Raw genomic sequence first — 10,878 nt, 5'->3', positions numbered from 1 at the left:
CTGACAATTTTTTTTTTGTCTACAAAGACATTTGGCGAGTCTAAATTTTGTAGCATGCGATAAGCAATCATTATCAGATGGAGACATCGACTTTGTTCAGGACAACATCCTGTTTATCATTTTGAAAAAGGCCTAGTGTTCGAGTCGGCAATAGTGTTCTTGGCCACGGAAATTTCGGCTTTTAAAATGTTTTTCTCTTCTATCGTATATCTGCTTATTTTTATCGGGCTAGTCTTGAGCGTGCTCTTTCAGTTTACTTGAAAATTTAGCTGTATTTAGCTGTAATAGTGCAGGTAACTGAGCTCTAAGATTTTGTGTCGTTTAAATGTAGTGTCGGTGCTACTTAAGATGTTAGAGCTATAAGGTAATTTGGCGTTATTGTATTTGTTCCGTCGTTTCAGATTTGTTTTTGTTATATCAGCCGGAATTGAGCCGACCAATTCCTTTGTAGCTTTTAGACAAGGTGAAGTTTTATATCAGATGGTAACTTGTTGTCACTGCATATTGTATGATGGAAGCGTATGACAATGAGATGGAGATATCAACTAGTAGTGTGGGTGATGTGAGTTCCTTTGAGACTCAAAAGGGCTGCGATGCCATCTCAGCCGGCGACAGGTAAGCAGTGAGCTAGTATTACTTCACACCATACATGAGTTTCTGTATAAATAAACATTCATTTCAAAGTACGATTCAATTGTGAGTTATAAACTTGTAGTAAACTATTGTTCTTTCTTGAGAGGGAGGGGTATAATGTTTACCCACCACAGCGACTATGAACGAGAGAAATAAATATCGAATCTGAACTAACGTATTCTATTTTTCCAATGCACAGGTGCACAGTGCGAATGTCTAGTCCAGTGTGCAAGAGACTGGGAATTGAGAAGGAGGGTGTGGCTCAGTTGCCATGTGACCAGAGAGAGTTGATGCCAGTGGGTGGGTCCACACCCACCAAACAGGGGATGGCAGTCACAGCTCAGATGCAGATGCAGCACCAACAGGGACATAATCATTATGGAACCGCTACTCAGTGTAATGGAGGGGGTAATAGAATGCCAACAGGTTATTGAACTAGCTTATTAATTCCGTTATTTAGTCATGCATTTAAAAGATCGCGTTATTTATCGCGAGGGGAAAGAGGGAGCGTTTTTCGCAAATTTTCAAAATTTCAACTTGTCTATGCCAAGCAATTGACTTCTGCGCTCTCTCAAAACAATAAAAAGATCCCATTTTGCCAAATATTTTAGTGCTGCAGGCCTATTTTGAGAACAATTTTTTGGGAAGGTATAGGATTTTTTCAGGTGGGTGGCCAGGGAGTGATATTGCTGGGCGACTTTGGATAACCCTGATTGACGCTTATATTTATGTTATTCGCATCAACATTTCAGCCTCAAAACTGCTGTCAAATAACTGATCAAGTCTAGATATTGCAGCGTAGTCGTGGTTCTGAGCAGCAGTGGCCGAGTGGGTTAGGCACACGTCGCTCATCACGAGGGTCATGCGTTTGAATCCCACTTCGGTCACGGCTGGAGGGTTCACAGTGTCATCCACCTCCTCAATGTGGGACGGCGAAATGGATGACATCTCCCTCCCCCATGGTTGATCCTGCAGAGAGCACCAATAAAAATATTTCTGTGAACTTGAAATACTTTAATTTTCGGATAGCCGCTTTGAAGTTTCGATTTTGAATTATTGAGTATCATTGTGTTAATGTATCGGCAATAATTTTAGTGGTGTTGATGAAAATTTTTTCTAGGTCAAGACTCTGAAAACGCGATCAATGCTTCCCAGCAAAGCGCGATCTACAACATGATCTCAAAGTTCTTCGGACTAAGTGTCCGAAACAAGTGCGAATCAGGAGCTCACGGCGGGGGATTACCAAACCATCGCAACCAGAAATCAACTGACAACAACCTTCTTAAGAATGGTCGAGGTGAGCATATAGAGCAGAGTATGTCGTAGTATCACAGTTTCTCCTGTTTTCTTCCTTATTTTAACAAGGCATTGATTTTAATATCCGATTTTAGTATATAGCGTTTCAAGTCTTTTCAAAGTATTTTTCTGTACTGTGTGATTCATAAAAGGGTTCATCTTTTATGGAGGTATTGACTTTTTTCATGAAGAAGTCTGAAATTTTATTTGAATTAAGTTCAAAATTCAAATTCATTACTAAATAGTAGGCAAAGTGCCATCTGCTTTATTTCGATTTTGATTTTTCGCGTGGGGTCATTTCGTCGTTAATGTTTAATGATAATTTTTAGGCTTCATGGTTGTCGATTTGAGAGCTATCGGCTTAGTTTGTGAATTTTTAATTTGGATTATTTATCTACGTGATTTTCTACAATAGCGTATAACAACATTGAAAAGTTTTTTATATACTTTTTTAATCGGCTTTTGAGTATTCGGCTATAAAAATGTCGGCTTAGTTCCTCTATATATCAAAATTAACTATCGTGTGCTGCACACTTTGACTAGAGCGACAAACACCAGGACCTGTTTGCTTGCAAACTCAAAAAAACGTCTGTCGATTGTTTGTCTGATAACTTTTTTGTCGGTTAAGTTGTCACATTGCGGGCTTTTATTGTGATTTAAACAGTTTTCGCATAATTAACAGCCTTTTTTCATCTGTTTCTGTAATTTCTAAGCGTATCAAAACTCTGATTGTATCTAATTTACTTACTATATTTTTGTCGTTTTTTTTTCGTTTAAAATCTTTATTCGTCCCAAACGTTTCGGCCTGTATTATGTCGGCTGAATAATTTAATTTTACTATTGCGTTTGAAAGGAAAATATGTTTTAATTTCTTTTGTGCTTCCGAGATTAGGAGGGGGTATAAATTTTGATTTTTCAAACCTTATAGCTCAAAAGTTTTTCGTGCCATCAAATTCGTTTTTGGTTTAACGGGCGTCTGTCCAAGTATTTTTGGCTTTGTTGCCTTGAATTTTTCTCAACGCTATTTTGACGCCAACGATTTTGTTTCTCGACATGTGTTTGTCTCAAATCGAAGCTCTTTTTAGACCAATGTATGTAATTTTTCAATATTTTTGTTCATTTTTTTGTCTACTTGTCATTTTCTGTTTGCTAGCCTTGCAATGATGTTTTTGTGTGGCATCTCAAGTGATGCAAAGTTTTGCTTCCCCTCTGTGTAACACGTGTAATTGGCAGATTAAATCGTCTAAATTGAATTGAGGAAAGTCATTTAGTCCTATTATGAAGATAAGAGACGCTACATGCAGCTCTTCGAACTTAACAGTGTGTGTGGAGGTGATAAAACAAAGAAAACATGAAAAAAAATCTAAGCTTTTACTGGCTTTAAAGTGCAATCGAAACATTCAGGGTTTTGCCTTGAATGTTTCAACCAAAGTTTTTTTTCACTGGCTCTAAAGTGCAATCGAAATATTCAGGGCTTTGCCTTGATATACGCGCAGTCTTGTTCGGATTTAGTCAATAACGTGTCTGGTTTTCTTTTTTAAAAAATTTAAATGCTTTTTTCAATTCGAACATTTCTCTATTGAGTTTTTTTATCGATTATGCTTGAGTTCTCATGGTTTCATACGAATTTTATTACTTTCTGTATCACAAGTATTTGAAATTTCCGTTATGTGTATTGTGAAGATCCGATGGTCTATTGATAAAGTGGAGTCGAGATTTTGCAACGAGACAGGCGCTGATATCCTGCGCTGCTTATGTTAATTTGTGAAAAGGAAGATAAAGCTTTTTATTTTTCTTTCTGAAAAATACAAAATGTATCAAACAGTCAGAAGAACATGCAAAATATAGGGTGGGTGCAAAAAATCTGAACGCATTTTTTTAAGGAGAAATGAAATGTATCACAGAAAAAAGCATTTGGCTGACACACTCAAAGTTTTGAGCTGATAATCATAGGTTAGATTTTGTATGGTTACTAATGGTGCATCGTAATGTCTCTGAGTATCAAAGTTTGTTTAGCATGGTTTTTTGGAATAACCTTTTTTCAAGGACAAAGCGATCATTCTTAGAACTTAAGTTGCAATTTTTTATACGAAGGGAAATCTATCTATCTATTTCTATCTATCTATGCTATATTTAAATGCGTGTGACAGCTATCTACCATGTTTAAGCATAATAATTTTGCATGTTTAACGAAAGAATTTTTTCACGCTTAAGCTATATCATATATTGCAATGCTTAAGAAAGTTTTTGATGAACTTTCCGCAAGGTCATTAATTTATCAGAAATTTTTCAAAAAAAATACCTTTTTTTGTTTAGAAAACTTAAGGTTGAAGTTTCTCAAAATTTGAATTTCGCAACGTTGTAGTTGCGTACTCTGAGAATATTCTCAGGAGTTGCAAATCTTGCGGCCAAATGCGACTGCTCAATTGCTTCTAGTTTAAAAAAAAAACAATTTTTCCCATGGAAATTTTTTAGGTGATCGAGGAATGCGTGGGGATGATGACGATGACAACAGTAGCTGTGGCAGTGCAAGTGTCTGCATGGGTGATTTGGAAGAGACTTTGCGGCTCATTCTAGACAAGTTGCTGCAACTGGTTGACTTGCCGTTTCTGGAGAACACAATAGAGTACTTGGCTAATGGCGAAAACAACAGTGTCGAAAACTATCACCATTTGTTCACGTTTTCAAGGCTAGTAGATTGATTTGTCAGTATTTTTACAGTGACTTGCTAAATGTCACTGAACTAAGCGAATTTCCAATTATTTTAGTTTTCAAGCTGATTTCAGTAGGTGTTTTAGGATCTATTTTTTCAGTATTTTTTCTGCAAAAGGATTCATTCTGAATCTACTTAACAATCTCCACCCCTTTCAAGAAGGGGGGTTGTTAAGTAGATCAAAATGGTCGATTTTTCGACCAATCAGAATGCAGCAAATTTAGAATTCTCAATAGAAAGCTCGGCGATAATTTACTGTATTTATTTATACGGGTGGAGATTCTTAAGTAGGTACCATAGGGGGGGGGGGGGGGAGATTGTTAAGTAGATCCTTTTTTCTTTTCTGTATTAAAATTATGTTGTAGTGTATTTCGTGGGGGATTTCAAAAATCATAATTTTTCGCTTTATTATTATTAAAGCCCGTTTTTTCAGTTTCTAAAGCATGAGATGTTAAGTCTCAGTTGTTTAGTTTGCCTTGAAGATGTAAATTGTTGGTTGATCCCCCAGTATTAATTTAAAAATTATATTTTGTGGCATTTTCGTTATTCATTGCATTTTATGCTTCCTTTTTGTCTGTTTTGTGTTAATCTGTTTTCGAATGCATTTATTGTCATCTCCAGATTAGACGGTGAAATAATCTGACCAATTTATCTCGGCACAAAATATTGTTGAAATATCTTTTTCGAATCAAAATCAGGATTTTCAGTGTGATTTTACTCGCGATAACTTACAACCTATCTTTGAGGTACCTGAATCGCTTGAGAAAAAAAGCAAATTTGAGAGTGGCGCAAACAATAACAAGAAGGAAACTGGAATTGTCGAATATTGGCATACCATAGCTGTTCTGTGCTTCCCAAAGATTACAAACTATGTGTTCTTTTTTTCAGTAGTCTCAGTTCTCTCAGTTTGAGTGGAAGTGAAGAGAGTGTGAACTCTTTCGGAAGCTCGACCTCCTCTTCCTCTCCTTCCCCCTCTCCTTCCCCCTCCCCCTGCTCAACGCCTGCAGTGTCACTCCGCTCATCTACTTCAACTATGAACAACAACAACAACAACAATAAACAGTGATGACCATCATTGGGACAATTAAAGACTGTATACCACCGCTATGTGCTAGAGGTGCAGATCCAAAGGCCGGTAGTTTTTAACGCAAGGAGTAAATAAAAAAATCAAGTTGATCTTTTTCCAAAGAAAAATTTTGCAGCTTGTGTAGAAAAAGGTTAATTGATTTTTAAATTAATTAAATCAGAAAAAAGCACTTTGTTTTAAGTTATTTCAAGTTAGATAATTAAAATGGTCATCATTTGGCAACAAAAAACAACAGTCGTAGCATGACCGCGAGACATAGTCAACGAAGTTCAAAACGACAGCAAAACAACATCAGCAATCTTCAGTTCAACAGGGTAGTGTTCCCGTGTCTGAAGTTTCACCCCAGTATCTCTTCACTCGTCCCAACTAGCACTCCCCTAGGTACAAATATGAAAAATGGGTCCCTGAATTTACAAAAGTGAAATAACGTACTGAAACACAGATTTGAATCGTAAACCACGTCAATAACAGTTGAATATATTGTACTATAGCTTCTATCACAGAATCAAGTTAATGATCTACTTTTTTGGGAGAGGGAATGTGTTGTTGTAATCAACAGATTAGTGGTTCGAAGCCCAACAAAATTGCTGTTGGGCAGGAACTGCTTTCTGAACAAGCCTCAATGATCAATCTGTCAAACTGATCAGCTCGTATGTTAATCTTTTCATTTGTGTATTAAATTGCTGACTTGCGAAAGACTTTTTTCAGTAAGGAATAAATTTCAGGGACCCATGGATTGTAATTATACCTATATCAACTCTAGCACCAGACCACAAAAAATCACTGTCTAACTTGGTCTTGACAAATTGCAAGGAAAGTCCCCTGATCCCCCCAAAATTAGCCGAACTATGTCTAGCAGTGGATGCGTACATTACAAGTATAGTTGTCGAAGCAGGGGATAATAAGTTACCAGACTTGGAAGAGACGGCTATTGATACTGCGTTCTTGTTTGTGACATTACTGCATTATGAATGCAGACAACGCTTGATTAACTTGATATCATTTTTGCAACACTTGGTGGAGTTTGAATCTGAATCAGTCCAACTTGGAGGGCTGCATATTGAAGAGTTTGCACAGTGTTTTGTTCCAGAACAAGAATGTCGGTCGCTTTTGAAGGTAAATCGTCGATTTGATGTGCGCTATTTTAATAATCAGTTTTTAATAGCAACTCGAAAATCACAAAAGTCTATATTCTAGAAACCGTTAACATGAAGTTTTTTAAGAGTAATGAACATAGTAAGTACTCTTATATAGGTCTTGCTGATTTTTTTCTTTTTTCAGGAAAAAGTCTTACTTAGTTCACGCTCAATTTTGATTTTTCGCGGTTTGACTTGTGATTTCTTTTTAAGCTCAGTGCACTTCCATTGTTAAAAGGAAGGCAAACTCCATTATCGTACTGCAAAAGTCTAAAAGTCACGAAAAACGTGATCGACTTCGATTTCGAAAACGGAAATTAATTATGAGATTTCGCAGCGAAATAAAAGTTTTACATATTGGTCCAGTTTTCTCAAATTGGGTTAATTTTAAAAAAAAGTGTCCGTCATAAATTGTTCGCCAAATTCAAAGATCTTTAAGGCCACCTATTTTTTTTCTTCGAAATTCAAAAGTTGTTCAGAATTACCAGTGGAATAAAAAATCACCTTTTGACCCAGTTTCTTCTAATTGGGTTACTTTCATTAGACAAGAGTCAATAGAAAGATGCTTGAAATGAAAAGATGTTTAATGTGGTATATTTTCAAATGGTAGTTAACGCAGTGAAGACGTTCTTATAGGTCGTGTTGATTTTTTATTATTAAGTGTAAAATAGCGAAGTGATTTTTTATATAGGTTTTGATGTTTTTTGTTTGTTTTTTTTAAGAGAAAAGTCCTGAATTTTGCTGACGCTCAACTTTTTTTTGCGGTTTGACTCATGATTTGTTTTGAAATTCACAACATTTTTAAATGAAGGCAAATTCGACTATCGTATCCATTAAAGGTGAAAAAGTTTGGAAAAACGTGAGTGATTTCTAGTTTCAGAAATGGATTTCAATTTTCTGAATTCCCAGCGAATGAAAAGTTTACCTTTTGATACAGTTTTTTCTAAATGGAATAACTTTTTAAAATGCCAATCATAGAAAAAGTTTTTTTTGTAACACAAAAAGCTTCAAGGTGATGTATTTCGAATTTCTTCGAAAAATGTTCTAGAGTCGATGAAAGTAGTTCCGGCTTTTATATAGGTCGTGGAAATTTTTTTTTCTTTCAAGTATCAAGTTATAAAAATTGTTCTGGCCAAATTTGGTTTTTGCTTCTTGACTGATGTTTTTTAAGCTCAAATTAAATTGAGTAGCACAGAATTTTCCGACCATAGTCGTAAAAAATGCATTTTTTTTTTAATTAGTGTCGTTTTTGCTGCGTAGTGTGATAAAATATTTGAACGAAAAGAAATAGAAATTAAGCATAATCGACATTCATAGTAAAAAAGGGCCAATTGGAAATTAATTTGTCTGGAAAAACTGAAAAAATGTTTAAAATATTCAAAAACTTTTCAAAAAAATTTTCAAATTTTTGTTCAGAAAGTTCTTGAATTTTGAAGTTTTTGATTCCCAAATTGGCGCTAAAAACTCCAAAAACTAACTTTAATCGAGGTTAACTAAGTTTTTACGGCTTAAATTATGCGTAAATCAGCTTTTGTAAGCCTGCTTAGCCTCACCATAGTAATTAGACCAAAAATCACAAATATCAACTGGTTTTTCTCGACACAGAAAAACATTTTTATGATATTCGAAATTATAAATTGCTTTTTTAAAATCAAAATATGGTTGGGGAAGATCTAAGACATGCATTTTTGTGCGTTTCAGGAATCAAGGCTTTAATATGATATATCACTCGACCCATTCCGATGATTATTTGTGGTACCTGATTTTGCGTGGAAAACAAAAAAATGAAAAAAAAAACTGGTCGGAACAAAAAATTTTGCTCTCTGTTTACGAAAGAGCAAATGAAGCAAAGCTTTAATTAGCCGTGACGTAGGTTCGAGTCCCTTAGGGATTTTTTGTCCTGTCATATGTTAGATTATTTTAACTTTTCTTGGATTTTTGCTATTTTTTGCTTGTTTTTTCGAAGTGCAGATTTGCCTCATAATGCACTGTTATCAAATTAGATTGAATTTATCAAAAAAATCGATCATAAAAGATTATTGAAATACAGGTGATACATTTTTCCTTGAAAGCTCGAAAGCTGAAAATATAATTCCGGTCATTTTTTTCGGTCTCCTTGAATTCATTGACACTTCGCCAACTGATTTTGGGCTATGTTTAAATTTTGCATTCACTGTATTTGTTAAGGTTATAAAACTTTTAAAATATTACAAGAATAATTTGAAAGTTTGTGGTTTCTTACTGTCTAAATCCTGTTATATTATGGAAACGTGAAAATGCTGAATTTTTAATTTCTTTTTAGCTTCTGATTGAAAAAAGTAGCCAAATTTTTGTGCCGTGGGCCAGTTACAATATGCTAATGCTATCCGGTCTTCACAAAACCATGGAGAGAAGAACATTTTCAAAGCGCATTTCAGTTCAACAGTTCCACCAGCAGAAAAGAGACAATACGACCGACGAGTTGATGTCTCTGCTTGATTTTGTACTGGGGGATACATCGACCTTGACTGCCCGTCAGAAGGACAAGTTATTGGGGGCCGTGCAGAGTAAACACCCAGAAGTATATGGACTGTACTTGTCGCGCAGGATTGGGACCAACAATTAAACCAGTTTTATCAGCGTTCAAACTGTTAAAAAGTACTCAACAACTTTTAACTTCATAAATAGTAAATATGAAGTTTCCAATTCATAAGCAATAATATTACTTTCTGAGAAATTTCAAGTTCAAAAATAGCATTATTATCAGCGATTCAAAATAGCCTTTTCTATCATATTTCAGGGAGAGAAGCCTACTACTAAATGAATTGATTCATTGAGTTTTATGCGACGATAGATACGAGAATAATCGAAAGTTTTTCAAACATTTCAATTTGATAATTTTTCCTATTCAACCTATATTTGAAAAAAATGACACCAGCCAAAATCAAATTATTTGCTCATGATTTTTGAAAATAATGATGTAAAAAGTGCTTGTAGGAATGTAACTCTTCGTTCCTGATGATTTTTGTTCCAGTATGAAGCTAAACTATAAATTGTTCAGTAATTATTGTATAAAATTTTTGTTGATCATTTGCGTGATTTGATTTTTGATCTGATTAATTTATTTGAATTAATACGACTTAATGAAGTCTTGCGTTATGTGCTTTTGCCAGTTGAAACATTCAATTCAAATTAGTTAGAAAATTAATTCAAATTTTTTGAAGTTAATTTTCATTCATCTCAGTATTGGGGTACTGTGGTTTGCAAAAAATGGGAAAAAAAGCTAGACTTGATATTTTTTTGAAATCAAGTTGATAATTATATAATTTACCTGGCGTTCCGCCTCCTCAGTGCAAAGCAAATTTAAGAAGAAAATGCCAGCCATAGTCGAGGTCCGGACTCTTTATTTAAAAAGATCAACCATTCTGTGTTTGCCTGAAAACTGTTTCGAAAGCATGTTTTTTGTAATTCATTTTTTTAAACTTCCCTAATCTGAATATAAACTCTATTGATTTGCCGCAGGTTAGATGTTTTCAAAATCTTCAATTTGTTGCAATATTTTTTTCTGCTCATAACAATGATACTTTTTTCAAATACCAGCTTCCAAGTGTAGCGTCAAAGATCAGTCAACTCTATTTCCTACATAAGTTGCCAATTTTAGTGCACAGTAATGTTTTTGTTATATCAGTATGTTTTGGCAGTTCTATCAGTGTCCGTGTTTATCAAAATACATCAGTTTTGCCTGATATCGGGGTGTATTCTCATGATGGAGGGATCGCATGATGGAAAACTTCAACCAATCAGACTCGTTAGAGGTTCCGATTGGCTAATCGACTTTGCACATAACTGAAGTCTTTATTAACATAAAATGCGTTATAGCGGCAGAGCAAAGTTTTGCTGGCCAATTTGTGCGAATAAACAATAAGTTTTTGGTTCTATTGTTCATTTTTTTTAAAAAGTGTCTGAGGTTTTTTTTTCCAATTCCCGAATTCGATTTCGCAATATTAAAAATTCATGCATGTGCTTTTTTCTAA

The 10,878-nt window shown here is 34.9% G+C and overlaps 1 protein-coding gene across 1 annotated transcript; it reads left to right on the top strand.

Moving 5' to 3' along the window:
- The first annotated feature begins 405 nt into the window (after positions 1–405).
- On the top strand, positions 406–9,994 carry LOC134854515 (uncharacterized). The gene is made up of 8 exons (XM_063870806.1): positions 406–615; positions 833–1,059; positions 1,754–1,930; positions 4,405–4,618; positions 5,531–5,704; positions 5,965–6,110; positions 6,493–6,845; positions 9,168–9,994. The coding sequence occupies exons 1-8, from the start codon at positions 509–511 to the stop codon at positions 9,468–9,470; spliced, it is 1,701 nt and encodes a 566-aa protein (XP_063726876.1). The 5' UTR covers positions 406–508; the 3' UTR covers positions 9,471–9,994.
- The last annotated feature ends 884 nt before the right edge of the window (positions 9,995–10,878 follow it).

Source organism: Symsagittifera roscoffensis, chromosome 9 (assembly GCF_963678635.1).
Source record: "Symsagittifera roscoffensis chromosome 9, txSymRosc1.1, whole genome shotgun sequence".
In the NCBI taxonomy this organism is placed as follows: domain Eukaryota; kingdom Metazoa; phylum Xenacoelomorpha; order Acoela; family Convolutidae; genus Symsagittifera; species Symsagittifera roscoffensis.
Note: the sequence above shows the minus strand (reverse complement) of the source record. Positions and strands in the feature narration are given on the sequence as shown.

Bases quoted from the DNA above. Each gene is read 5' to 3' on its own strand.
- LOC134854515 (XM_063870806.1), top strand. From the start codon at position 509: ATGATGGAAGCGTATGACAATGAGATGGAGATATCAACTAGTAGTGTG. The intron at 1,931-4,404 runs GTGAGCATATAG...GAAATTTTTTAG, and splicing joins CCTTCTTAAGAATGGTCGAG to GTGATCGAGGAATGCGTGGG. The intron at 6,111-6,492 runs GTACAAATATGA...TATCAACTCTAG, and splicing joins CCCAACTAGCACTCCCCTAG to CACCAGACCACAAAAAATCA.